The sequence below is a fragment of the Cupressus sempervirens genome, chromosome 1 (assembly GCF_028749045.1).
Source record: "Cupressus sempervirens isolate cs-2001-9-10 chromosome 1, ASM2874904v1, whole genome shotgun sequence".
NCBI lineage: Eukaryota > Viridiplantae > Streptophyta > Pinopsida > Cupressales > Cupressaceae > Cupressus > Cupressus sempervirens.
In genome coordinates, this window is record NC_143118.1 from 175,734,701 (window position 1) to 175,749,097 (window position 14,397).

Consider the following 14,397-nt stretch of genomic DNA (forward strand, 5'->3'; position numbering starts at 1 on the left):
ATTTTCATACTCTTGTGTGCCTCTTAAGGCAAGTATTGCCTGAGAGTTTTGTCAAGAAATTTAAGAGATGGAAAGACCAGTTAATATGCTATAAATGAATCACTTTGAGGCTTTAATATTCAATTGTAAATTTTTGTGTACCTATCATATTTTCTTATAAATTTAAATCTTTTCTATGATCTAAACTTAACTTGTCGTGATCAATGGATAGTTTGTCTAGTTAAAAACAACAACATTTATGTTGTGTCATAGTCATCTTATAAAACTTGAAGATAATTTTAAATTTATACTTTAAATCTAAAATTATAATTGAATTTAGATTATTTATCAAAGATCACAAATAATGAACATATAACTTATAACTATTAATAAAAATATTTGTATTGATATATTCTTTTTAAGAAAAATAAATCTTGATTAATAAAAACTAATTTCAATAAAATATATATCAAATAATAATTTATTATATAGAATAAATATTTTTTATTAAAGTGAAAGTAGTAACTAATTAGAATAAAGAACAACAAGAGACTAAGTAGTTACTACTTTCACTTCCATTGAAGTGAAAATAGTAACTAATAATAATAATAAGTTATTATATAGAATAAATATTTTCCATTGAAGTCAAAGTAGTAATTAATTAGAATAAAGAACAACAAGAGACAAAGCATAATATTGATTTTTTCAATCAATGTTTTCTTAATGATTAATGGTGTAGAGCAAGCATAAAATGAAAGAGAACCAAAATAATTAGACAACAGAGATAACACATATGTTCTTAATTCACTTATACACACATAAAAATAATTTTTATTATTTAAAAATATTAGAATATGTAATATACCTAACTAATCTATTATCTTTAACTATGTATATACTTACTTAATGACATTTAACCATCCAATTTATACCCATTGAAATAACTTTTAAAATGACAAAAATAAACAAGAATTATATTAATATAAATATGGCTATAAAATATCTTTCATGTTAACGTTGAACTCATTTGAAAAAAAAACAGCACATATAATTCTCTCAAGTTAAAAATAATTCTAAAATAAAATAAAGTAAAACAACGTTTGTATAAATAAAATACTGACAAATTGATACCTCTCAATACTTCTTAAGATATTTTCAACACAAAATATTAAATTTTATTCTTAAAATTTCAAATGCCACAGTGGATCTTTTAGCTTAACGTGATACAAGCTAGACCAAACAAATGTCCACCTTCAGAGGAAAGTATTATCGGTTCAGCAAGCTCATTACTCGTTTGGATGAAATACATAGAGGAAGATAAGTTAATTCCCCCCTGCACTACTACTGAAAGAACAGACGAAAAACTAAATTAATAATATTCACTAAACGCACTCTACTTAATTGGCTGAAGGGGAGGGCGTAGCAGCTTTCATCGGTTCGGGGGGCTTGGTGGCAGTGTCAATTGCATTGTTCTTCGGTGGTACGCCTATAATAGTCGGTTTTGTATTATAGTCAGAAACTAGGAGACGGTAGACATCTCCAACCTCGTCATTAGCCCTCCCTTCAACACCTCTGTTACTGCAGATCGCCAACGCAATCGCTACCGTCAAAACCAACACGGCCACATATTTCTTCGTAATTGCCATTTCTAAAAGTAAAGCCAATGCAAGAAAAGTGCATCATATGAAGAGGTATAAAAGTACCGAACGGCTTAAACATCACATACTAAGGTTTGATTTCTAGTGCAAAAATGTTAATAGTCAAAGTTTGACTTACTTTTCCAGGCTTAATTTCTTCCTTAGTGTGTGATGTTTAAGGCTGCTAAAAGCACTGGTGCTTTACGTTGCATTTCCTGAAGGCAAAGACTTAAAAGGAACGTGCAGCGATGTAGGGCTGGTGTGTTTACTTTGACTTTGGACTTTAGACTTTTGAGAGTCGCCTTGGCTCATAATTGACTGTAGACCACGTTTTTGTTTCATACTTGACTCCAATGCTCACCTTTTTATCATAGTTTAAAATAGTCTAATAAATTTATGTTTATAACGATGATTCAAATAGAATTATGCATATTTGAGAGTTCTTGTAAAACATAAAAAGTCGGGATGCTTTACAACTGATTTGAGAAAAAACAATAAGAAATCATGTCGGCGAGCTTCTTGCGAGGAAGAATTCAAGTTGGCCCCACAGAAAACTTAAAGTCAATTGTGGCCACATTTCAAATGTTTGACTGCATCTCAAAATGACGTCATTGCTGACGTAAGCATGCCAAATTAAAACATTGTGAAATCAAAGATCAATAGCAACGACTTTAAAGTACACCAATTATTCATTGGGAGCCACAGGGGACCGCTATGAGAGTAGACGATATATATTTGACTCTGCAATCCAAGTATTTCAATGGAGGTTTCGCCTACTCCATATCATGCATAATTTGTGAATATCCATTTTACAACCATTTTCCGAGCCGATGGAGAAGTTAACTTTCAAAGCCAGAGGTCTACTTATGCTCATCGCGAATATCCTTGCTTTTCTTGTCTCGGTTTCTTCTCAGCCAGGTAGAAATCGTAGGGGTAAGTTTACTTATATCTCTTTTTTCCTTCATTCCAATGATCAACTGTCGTTTGTTGTAAAGCAGGATTCCTGAGCGTCGATTGTGGCGATGGACATAATTACACTGATTCAGTGACCAACGTTACGTGGACGTCGGATGGTCATTTCATAGATGTTGGCGGGGTAGCGAATATTAGCAATGCAAGTATACCACGTCACTTGCAGTCTCTGCGTTACTTTCCAAAGCCTCTAAATAAATCATGTTTTAGCCTGCCATTGAACATTAATGTCACATACCTCTTACGTCTGTGGTTTCTTTTTGGTAATTATAATGGAATCCAAGAGCTTCCAAACTTCAACGTTTCTTTCGAGACGCAAGGCATGCTTATTCAAAAGATCCAATCTATACCATCTCCATATGTCCCCGAATTTACCAGAGAAATTGTCATCACCAGTTCTGCCAATGCCCTATATGTTTGCTTGATTCGAACTTCAGACAGCAGCGATCCTTTCATTTCTGCAATTGAGTTGAGGAGTCTTAAAGGAGGCCTCTATGAGGCTCAGCTTAAGCCTGGACTAATGTTGAGCTCGTTGTCAAGATATGATCTGGGCGCTCAATCATCCGAGGTTATCAGGTAGTTATATTTCTGTTAAAAAAACTTATTAAGGTAGCAATTTTCGTATAAGTTAGCAGCCTATTAATATCAACACTATTGTGGCTTGACGTATGTATATTGAAATGAAGAAAGTTAAAGATTCTATATATAATTTGTCGAAAATCTTAGATGCTTGAAATAAAATCTGCCATAAATATTCAAAATACCCATTCGTTATTAGGTACCCAGAAGATCGATTCGATCGCTTGTGGAATTCGGACAGCCGAATGTCTGTTCTATACAACAACACCCTTACTGGAAAAGCACGTTCGAATAGTGTGATTTTGGACAAGAATAATATCACCAGCTTCCCTCCTGATCTTGTAATGCAGACAGCTCTTTTTTCCAAAACCACTATAAATCGATTACGCTTAATACTTCCGCAACAGAATGCCAGAACTTTTATTGTACTATACTTTGCAGAGGTCGAGATCCTCAACGGCTCAGAGTCAAGGAACTTTAATGTTATGATAAATGAACAGATTGTTCGCTACATAGATTACGCTCTGCAAAATCACTCCATTGAGCTGCCAATCACGTACAACTACACACAAGGAAGCGAGTTGGTGATATCTCTTGAAACCATAGACCAACCAGGAATATCCAGCCGTGGTCCCCTGATCAATGCTATTGAGTATTACAGAATAGTGGAGAGCAAGACAGAAACTTATGCAGCAGATGGTAAGGAGATCATAATATCTTCCATTTTCTGATTCAATTTTTAACCATAGTTCCTTTCCTCTAACGGAGTCACGAATGACGTTGTTCTGTTGCAGTTGATGCGCTTTTATCAATTAAAAGTGCATTTGGTATCAAAAGCTGGATATCGGATCCTTGTTTTTCTGTTGAATGGAGCGGAATCGGATGCAATAAAGGGCTTCCCGTGAGAATATTGGATGTGTAAGTCAGATAACGCAATTACTAATTATAGTGCGTCAAGTTTTGAGTAGCATAAAACCTAAGCAGAGATTAATGAGTTGATTATCTTGAGTTCCACTTTCAATTAGCGATATGTCGCAGAGGAATCTAACTGGAACTGTACCAGGACGGATCAGCCAACTGACAGAATTGAGAAGCATGTGAGAACGGACTTATTTAATGTTTCGCTGAAATTTCGTTTCGAATTTTCTTTTTTGTGGTGATTCTGCTAACTCAAATGTTAAACAGCTCTCTTCGTAACAACAATTTATCGGGAACATTTCCAGACTTGTGCAGCTTGACCAAATTGGAGATAATGTAAGCTGAGTTATGTCATATATCTGTTTCATTACTCACATGAGATTACTTGCATTCCTATTTGCAGTTTCATTAATTCCTTTTTCCTTATAATATCATTTTGATTGCAATCTTCAGACGTCTTGAAAACAACTACTTTACGGGAACCATCCCAGATTGTCTGTCACGATTGAGTAACCTAAAACAACTGTACGTTTCATATCTTTGTAACAATTTCGCGCCAGTTTTAGGGATGCTAATTTAATTTAATTAATCTCAACTATGTACTCTTTTCCACCTCTCCCAGAAACATAGAAAACAATAACTTCAGTGGAGCTGTTCCGCGAGGGCTTTTGGAGAATCCTTCATTGAACCTCAGGTAATTCTGATACGAAACAATAGAAAATAATTAACCGTTTATTTTTCTCATATAGGGGTAAACTGGACAGAAGGCCGCCATTTTTAAGAATTTATATACTGGTATGCAGTTATATCGGGAATCCCCATTTATGCAAAGGTAAAGATAAGTGCAAGTACAATGGAAATAAAGTAGGGATTGCTATTAAATCGACTGTTGGTGTTCTAGTCCCAACTACTGTAGCAATCGTATTGCTTATTATATGTCGTAGAAGATATAATTCCAAGAGACGAAAGCAAATGAGGAATATGAATGCCGATCAAGGTGAGGAGTTCGTTTTGGCTATTTTATAATTCCTAATGTTTTTTGATTTGAAATATATATTTTTCGTTTGCTAATTGAATGTGCAGCTATAATTGTACCCAACCCTGTGAAGTCTCGTTCGTTTAGTCTAGAGGAGATGACGAGAGCTACACAGAATTTGAGCCACAAGATTGGTGAAGGTGGTTTTGGAAGTGTCTACTTTGGAAAATTGCCGGATGGGAAAGATGTGGCCGTAAAGATTCTTTCGTCCATATCAAAACAAGGACCAACTGAGTTCTTGAACGAGGTAATGTTTAACAACGCCTGTTATCTATTTAAGTTTCTGTTGCTTTGAGTATGATGGTTTTGAGTAAAAGTAACCGCGCTATGCTCTTTGTTAAATTTTAAAAGTTTCTTTGTGAGCAGATCGATCTGCTGTCTAGACTGAATCACAAGAACTTGGTATCCTTGCTTGGTTACTGCAATGGTTCCAAACAACTAATGCTTGTTTATGATCACATGCCCTGCGGGTCTCTCAAAGACCATCTCTACGGTGAGTAAATAGACCTGCATAATTGTTTTTGGAAAGGAGCCAAATCAACTCTTCATTATATTTTCCTCTAATAGCAAGGGCTATTTTCCAACATTCAGTTTATCAATTTTCTTCAGGAATATCATATATCTTTATTATAGATTTGTTAACATTGAAATTTAAAAACTTCAAATAAAGATAAAACTAATCCACTCATTTAATGCCATACCTTGCAGGTCCTTTATCCGACTCTTGTTCACTTGATTGGAAAACTAGGCTTCGACTGGCTTTAGATGCAGCAGAAGGTAGATTGCTTATCGAAAACTTTGGAATGGTTTCGGTTCTAATTTTGTACAAAACCAGTTTCAGCTGATAAAGGCAAAATTTGTAGAGTAGATTAAAAGAAAGGTTGGTAATAGTTTCATTGTTTACATTGTTAAAGGACTGGAATATCTGCACGTAAGCTGCACACCAAAAATAGTTCACAGAGATGTGAAGAGCTCAAACATTCTGTTGGATTCTAGACTACGGGCAAAGATAGCAGATTTTGGCCTTTCAAAAATGATTGGCGATGACAATGCATCTCATGTGACCACCACCATTAAAGGATCTTTTGGATACTTGGATCCAGAGTCAGTATTGTATTTCCTGACACTTTTAAGAGTTTCAATTTTTGTTATGGCTACTTTGCAATCTATTCCCCGTTTTCGCTTAAAAGCTTCATAATTTTCTATTTCCCTAAAGTAATAATTGCTTTGATTAATATGAAGGTATTTCCGTACGAGCAAGTTGACAGAGAAAAGTGACGTATACAGCTTCGGAGTGGTTTTACTGGAGATCATATGCGGTAGAAAGCCAATAGACACGGATCGATCCGAAGAAGAGCTCAGCCTAATCAAATGGGTTAGATGTTTTCTACTTTTAATAGATTCATTTGCTGCAACTTTTTATACATTAATGGAATGTATCGAATAAAACCTGCAATCGTTTTCATCTTACAGGTTATGATGTATATGGAGATGACTGATGAATCTGGGCGTCAATTGACTGATATTCTAGACCAAAGGTTGCGTTTATCTCAAAATGACTATGAAACCTTTTATGGTCTAGTGGTTTTGTCAATAAAATGCGTTCAGACCGAAGCATCGAAAAGACCAACGATTAGTGAGATTGTGCAATATATAAGAGGTGCTTTGACTTCAACTAAACCAGAAGACGCGGCTGAAGAATTTGGGCGGTCATTCAGCACTGCAGATTATAGTTACAGCTTAACTCAGGGTGGTAGGTGACAGTAGACTTGTAGTTATAGCTGTTTGTTGATGCTACCGGAAAAGCTTCACGGAACCTTCTATTTCATTCGGAGGAACTTCACTATAGAAGCATGTTTCAATCGCTGATTTTATAGCGGTTTCTTGTCTAGGTATAAGGTTTGTTGGTGTTTTCTTAATTAGCATTATCCATGTATAATTTAATAAACAAAGTTATTTAATGAAAAAGAATTGAGTAATAGAGGAAGCTTGAGTTAAAAAAAAAGAGTACTAATACAAAGTAGTGAATTAGAGATACAAAGGTTAAAAAGTATTAAGAATACAATACATTAGAATTATATATATTTTTAGTGTTGTAATATTTAGTAACTTTTATTAATTGATTGTTAAATTAAATGATGTTTAAATATTATAAATTATTGTGGGTAACTTACAAAATTTCTTTTAAGGTTGAGGGAGTCTTTCAAAATCTTGTAATATAGTGTGGCTTTGATGTGTACTTATTGCAGCTGGTGTATTCTCTTGTTTTTTTAACTTTATGCTGCTAATATTTTGTTAATGGTAGGACTATTGTTGTTTGATGCCTCCTTTAGTGGAGTTGATTGTATGTGAGTTTTTGAATCTCACAAAATCTGTTTTTAAAGGGTTCAAACCCTTTAAAAAAACTATCAACTCTTAAAATAAAAATGTTACAAATTGTCTCAATATTTAGAACGCTTAGCATAATTTTTAATAGTTTTAAAATTTTTTAGCCAATTTGACACTCAAAACATCTTAAGAAATATTAAATAATTACATCTCTTCCTAGAATGATCCTAAATTATACTTTACATCTTCCTTCCAATATTTAATATAGGAAGAAAAAATTATATTTTTTAATATTGCCCTTTTATTTTGTAGCAGTTACTATTTTCACATCTACAATAGCCAATTCTTATATTTATTTTCTTATGTGTTCAAAATTCTCATCAACATCTTTGTTAATATATCAATCAAATTGCATTTAAACCTATTAAAAATTGGAATAGATTATTTAATGTTTAAAAATAATTCTCTTATAAAGTGATTTCTATTGTAAATCTGTTTGTTACATTAATAAAACATTAAGATGTCTTTCAAGGAGGCTCTTAAGCATTTTCTTGAATTAGGGGAAAAAAATTGCTAGATTGCATTCTAGGTTCAACGTAGAAGCTATCCTGAGGGTGTGGAAGAATTTGGCAAAGTCCTCATCCAATTGGTTACCTATAAAGGTACGTATAAGACCTTTTAGTTTCCTTTTCAATGGAAAAATCCAAAGTAAAAGGCTCATCCCCCAAACATCATTGGCTTATCTATAGGCTTTATGAGTTTCATATGAACTTGGTACCCTAGAACTTCCCTAAATTAGTGGTTGAATTGAAAAATCTAGCTTTTAATCCTCTTTCTTCTTTGATGAAACAAACCATATCTTTATAGCCCTAAAACCTCCTCTAGCTCTGTTCTATGTATCCTTCCTCCTTGTAAGGGTAAGGAAAAAAGTGATGAACCCTTTGAGTGGTAGGAGAATGTAGTAAATGTGGATATCTTAGAGGATTTTGCTAAGGGTTCATTGTGGACCATAGAGTTGGAATGAACCCTATATAGTTCTAACTAGTTCTTGACCTCCTCAACCTCTTAGCCTACCTAGATCCCTCCATCCCCTTTTATTGATTTAATCTACCTTAGAGCTCCCAAAGTGTCTTGGGAGTTTTCACCAGGCTTCATTCCTAAAAATGAGGATGGCAATGCAAACTTTAACTCTAGGTTTACATTCAATTGAGATGTCTAGTTTATATAATAGGTTAAAGAATCTTACTAGATAGTTACTTTTTCAAATGCATATTGCATGCAAGAAAATAAAAAAATTGGAGGCTATTGTTGAAGTAGGTAGCAATAAAGAAGACTAAACCATGGGTCACAGAGATGAAGCCTAGTGGGAGGTGGGTCGGGCTGTGAGTGATAGATTACATAATTAGGAATAAACATAGGAGTTAGTGAATGATATTCATAGCAAGGTATCCTTGGAAGAGGGAAAAGATAGAATTCTCGTGACCCTTAGTGCTATAGGAAATCCCAAGATCATCTTCATTTCCAATAATATCCTTGATTTCCCAACAAAGGTCTTTCTAAGCTAAGATGGAGGTAGACATTGGTGGCATCAAGCTCAAGCTCAAAGAAAGACATGCAAAGAGGAAAAGAAGGGAGGAAACTCTAGGCAAAGAAGAGGGAAACTTGCAAGCTCCTTATGGGATGAGTAAGGTCTCCTTCTACCCACCAAATAAATCCTACTTGGACTAGCTCAAGGAGCCAAAAATGATCATTTTTTCCTTGAGTTGTCATGTTTTGGGTGTTCAATATCTGGCAATTGGTAGTTTATGCTACCTCAAAGAAGTTTGTGTGTTGCATGTTGGTTGGTACACATTGATTTCTCTAGTTTAATACTTTTAGTTTCAATTTTTTGGGTTTCTTCTTATTGGTATTGTTTTTAAAGTTGTAGCAGTTGCTAGAATTTTGTTTTCATCCTACCAACCGTTTCTTGTTTTCCTAGTGTTAGTGTTGTTGGTCTAATTTTTATTTTTTTGTTCAAGTTTGTAAGTTGTTGATTCTTGTAGCCCTATCTCTCTATCTTTGGACTTGATTTTAATTTTGTAAGAGTTAGTGCCCTATCCTAATTTACTTATTTATACAATATAAAAACATAAATAAAATTTGATTAAAAATTAATAGTTTATTTTCTTCGATAATTTACTCTTGATCAGTATCTCACTCACCAAATTCAATGTCAAATATTCTTCCCTTGGATACTAGTAGAAAAGTCTCCTCTTTTAAGGGTCACCTAACTAATGGCTCTCTTATCTATAATGTAATGGTTGAAAATAGACATTACTATATATGTACACACACACACACACATATGTACATATACACACACACAAACCCAGATATGTGTGTGTGTGTGTGTGTGTGTATGTATATATATATATATATATATATATATATATATGTATGTATATATATATATATATATGTATGTATATATATATATATATATATATATATATATATATATATATATATATATATATATATGTATGTATGTATATACATATATATGTGTGTGTGTGTGTGTGTGTGTGTGTGTGTGTGTGTGTGTGTGTGTGTATGTATATGTATATATATACATATGTATATACATATATATATACATATGTATATACATATATATATATACACATATGTATATATATATACATATGTGTATATATATATACATATGTATATATATGTGTGTGTATATATATATATGTATATATGTGTATATATATGCATATATATGTATACATATATGTATATATGTACATACACACACACATAGATATATATGTATGTATGTATGTATGTATGTATAGGTATATATGTATATGTATAGATATGTATGTATGTATGTATATATATGTACATACGTATATATATATGTGTATGTGTGTGTGTGTGTACATACATACATACATACATACATCTCTCTCTCTCTCTCTCTCTCTCTCTCTATATATATATATATATATATATATATATATATATATATATACATACATACAACACATTTTTTCAATATTTAACATGTGGGTCATTTGTTTGTTTGTGATGGTCATAAGTTATTATTAAGGCCACATCAGATGAAATATTTTTGAGTGGAAGGCTTCGACTACTCAATTAGAAGTCAAATTGGAAACCATAAAACATAGAATAGAGTAAAGATTTATCATGGTTTTTCACAAATGTGGCTACATCCACACTAAAGTATAGAGAAAATATCTTATATAGTCATTATGGCTTACATATTGATTTACAGGGTTTCTCCCTCATATTTATATAGTAGTCTTAAAGAAAAAATAAAGAGTTAAATAAGAACCAAACGGTTGAGGAAGAGGAATAAATTGTTGGACTTCATATCCAACAATCTTCCACTTGGATCTTAACTAACCTCACATTTGGAAAATCTTCCACTTAAACTTTCTTTTCCTATCCAAATATCATGATAAATCTACCACTTAAACCTTCAGTTTCTATATTTTGGGTTTCTTCTTATTGGTATGTTTTTTTAAGCTTTACCAATTGCTAGGATTTTGTTTTTCATTTTCCCAACCTATTTTTGTTTTCCTAGTTTTAGTGTTGCTAGTCTAATTTTTGTTTGTTTTTGCTCTAGTTTGTAAGGTGTTCATTCTCATAACCCTATCTCTTTGTCTTTGGACTTGAGGTTGATTTTGTAAGGGTTAGGGCCCTATGCCACTTATTCATAGTATATAAAAATGAAAATGATTATTGATTAAAAATTATTAGTCTAGTTTTTTCCCATAATTTTCTCTTAATGACCTCCTCACTCATCGAATTTGATGTAAAATATTCTTCCCTTCGATACTAGTTGAAAAGTCTCCTCTATTAAGGGTCCCCTAACTAATGGCTCTCTTATCTATAATGTAATGGTTGAAAATACGCTTTATCTTGCAACAAAAATATATCGGTATGCTTATCTAGACCAACTAAATCACATGGGAAAGAGTGTAGAAAATTAGCCATCAAATAGAAAAGCATGCAAAAATAAGTAATTATATGTAAATGCAAGGTTGAGATAATTTTTTCTTACAATGATCTCACCTATAGGAAATTAAAATTTGAAGTTTTTGACCTCCATTATTTTACTCGTTTTGTTAGCATCATTATGAGAACATTTATGTAGGTAATTTTTCTAATATTTCTTAGTTGCACCCTTCTCCACTTAACATTGGAAATATGTGTACAATTCATTTTATAGTTGATGTTCTCTATAGATTCTCTAACAAATATATTCTTGACAACATGTTTCTAATAAGATCCATTAATTTTACTTGTCTTAAATGTAACTATGTTTCTCATCCTAACAATTTTTTTCTTTTAGTATAGTCCTTTTATTTTAAGGGCTAGGATTTGGGGAGATCCAACACCTTTCTAGATCAATATCTCTCTCTAGCTATGTTCATAAGTATTTCACAACATGTGCTAATTGATTATTCTAGAGATCTTGTTAATTTGGTCTTTCCAATTGTAGGATATTACTTCCATCCCCTTTTCTTTCTATCTTAAGTCATTGGTATGTGTTCCCACTATATTTTGTCCATCTTTTCATAGGATGATATTATTTCTACTTGAGAGAAATGACATTTCTAATTTTATAGTCTATCTATAGTGTTTCCACTATTATTTTAACTCTATAGATTTTTTGTTATGCAATCCTTGTGCTTTATATAAAATTCTACTAGATGTACAATCCAATATATTTATGAGAAAACTAACTATTCCTACCCATATGTATGAGAAATAAAAACATGGTAGGATTTTATATACCTTCTATTTAATTGGGTCAATGAACTCTTCTAACCTGAGCTACAATATCTATGTGATATCTTGTGCATCTACTACTAGCCATATTGTCAGTGATTGTACTATCTTAAAATGAGAAAAATTTCCTTCTAAAATATTTTAGCACCTATTCCATAATGAATCTATGGACCATGGATGGACATATGTACAGTGCTTCCTTAGACCTATTTCCTTCCAACTTTCTTTTGGATTTCTTTTTCCCTCTACCTAAGATTTAACTAAATCCTTTGTCATCTCTTGGGAATCGGTTGACTTAGACTATGTCTACATTGACTTGGACTAGATAAGGTCAGCCTAGATTGACCTAGACTAGGTAAAGTTTGACCAAGTCAACCTCAACCTCAAAAGCTGTAGGGCCCAGAGCCTGAAAATCCATAGGGGTTTAATTAGTTAATTCATGCTCTCCAATCAGTCTGCATTGTTGCTCCACCCAAAAACTAGTATAAAAGGAGGCTTTGAGGCTTTATTTTTACATCAATTATTTACAACACATACAAAAGGAATTAAGATAGCAAGGCAAGTAGTTCAAGCATTCAAGGAGGCAAGTCTTGTTGATACATTCAAAGGTTCTTTGTTGGAATTTTCTTCTTCAATATCTAACACTACTATTGGCCACCAAGGGAGGAGATCTAGATTGAGTCTTTTATCATCATCTTCATTCATACATATTTACATCCATGGATCCCTCATGTGGTTCTGGTAGATACATTACAATTGTGGAGGTATCCTGCATCCTTCATACCAAACTCAACATCTACAATGTACAACAAGGAAAAATCCTTATTGGAAAGGTTTTTTTATAAGCAAGGTAAATACTAACATTTATCTTACTTCCTTTACATACATTAACATTTCAATTCAAGGTTGATTTCTCAATCTAGGGCTTGACCAAGGTAAGATCTCCTGCACAAAAATCTTGAAACCAAGTCTTTTTATGTGTAGGAGCAGGATAGGGTAGTTGTGAATGTGGATCATGAAATAACTCTTGTAGAGATTTTTGAAGAAGTTGGTTCAACTTTGTTATAGTGCCCCTAATAAATAGTGACCTTGCAAGAATATGAATGCCCATGCCATCCTTGGTCATTCTTATTTTTTGGAAAAATATTTTTTATATCAAAATGTTTTCTAACTATTTCCATGATTCAGTGAAAGATTACTATTACACCCTTACATTAATCTTATCAATTCAAATACATCCATCAATGATTGGGATATATTATGGCTTCAATTTCTAATACATTATTTGTGTACTCATTGTAGGGGTAAATTTCAACTTATAATTATTTAATCCCTCTATGTCATAACTATACTTTAATGATAATGATATTATTTTTTCTGAAAGTCGAGTCTTTAGCTGAAAACTTTGGTTCAATTTATGTGATGGAACATGAAACAATAAGGATCAATTGTGATATGAAAATTATTTCCTTGCTAAAAACTATTTTAAATATAAATAATTTGTTGGGTGAACCCACAATAATAGGTTCCACTTTAGTGGGACAAACAAAATCGAAAAAAGTTGGGAAAAGTGAAAATTCTATGTATGGTATGTTCGCACGAACATCATTAACATGTTCAGGTGATCATATTAACTGCATATGTTCACATGAACATATTGACATATAATATGCTATGTTCGGGCGAACATATGTAATTAACATGTTCGCTCGAACATACTCTGCACTGATTTTTGGCAGTTAAAAATGACATTTAAACCCATTTTTATTCATTTTCACGGTGTGACTATTCATTTTGAGGGTTGGAGCGAACACATGTTTCCTATCAGCTCTGTTAGCATCATCCTGTCACTTTCCTTCTGATTCTCATCTTCAAGTATGTCAAAATATTATTATTTTAATGTTTTTAACATTTTTAAAGCATTTTAAAATGTTTTCAAAGTATATTTTAATTTTTTTAAAGCATATTTAAATGTTAATTTAATATTTTTATTGTTTATTTATATTAATTTAGAAAACAAAAAAAAATTATATAAAAACCATTAGAAACCAATTTTAGAAAACATTAGGAAAATATTAGAAAATTTATAATAATATAAAATTTAGAAAACAAATTTAGAAAAAACATTAGCAATTTTATAAT

The 14,397-nt window shown here is 32.4% G+C and overlaps 1 protein-coding gene across 2 annotated transcripts; it reads left to right on the top strand.

Moving 5' to 3' along the window:
* Window positions 1–2,339: 2,339 nt before the first annotated feature.
* LOC149576713 (putative LRR receptor-like serine/threonine-protein kinase At1g67720) lies at window positions 2,340–7,100 on the top strand. 2 transcript variants are annotated; one of them, XM_089819255.1, is made up of 16 exons: window positions 2,340–2,534; window positions 2,615–2,734; window positions 2,873–3,164; window positions 3,367–3,866; window positions 3,962–4,085; window positions 4,193–4,264; window positions 4,353–4,421; window positions 4,539–4,610; window positions 4,708–4,779; window positions 4,889–5,082; window positions 5,169–5,368; window positions 5,488–5,614; window positions 5,830–5,898; window positions 6,036–6,225; window positions 6,364–6,496; window positions 6,595–7,100. In XM_089819255.1, the coding sequence occupies exons 1-16, from the start codon at window positions 2,447–2,449 to the stop codon at window positions 6,880–6,882; spliced, it is 2,610 nt and encodes an 869-aa protein (XP_089675381.1). In that variant the 5' UTR covers window positions 2,340–2,446; the 3' UTR covers window positions 6,883–7,100. The 2 variants fall into 2 exon arrangements, with proteins under 2 accessions (XP_089675381.1, XP_089675373.1); XM_089819247.1 differs by having other exon boundaries at window positions 2,615–3,164.
* Window positions 7,101–14,397: the final 7,297 nt, after the last annotated feature.

Excerpts from the sequence above, each read along its gene's own strand:
- LOC149576713 (XM_089819247.1), top strand. The coding sequence starts at position 2,447 with ATGGAGAAGTTAACTTTCAAAGCCAGAGGTCTACTTATGCTCATCGCG. Across the intron at positions 4,265-4,352 it reads CTGACAGAATTGAGAAGCAT|CTCTCTTCGTAACAACAATT; the intron begins GTGAGAACGGAC and ends AATGTTAAACAG. Across the intron at positions 4,780-4,888 it reads AATCCTTCATTGAACCTCAG|TTATATCGGGAATCCCCATT; the intron begins GTAATTCTGATA and ends ACTGGTATGCAG.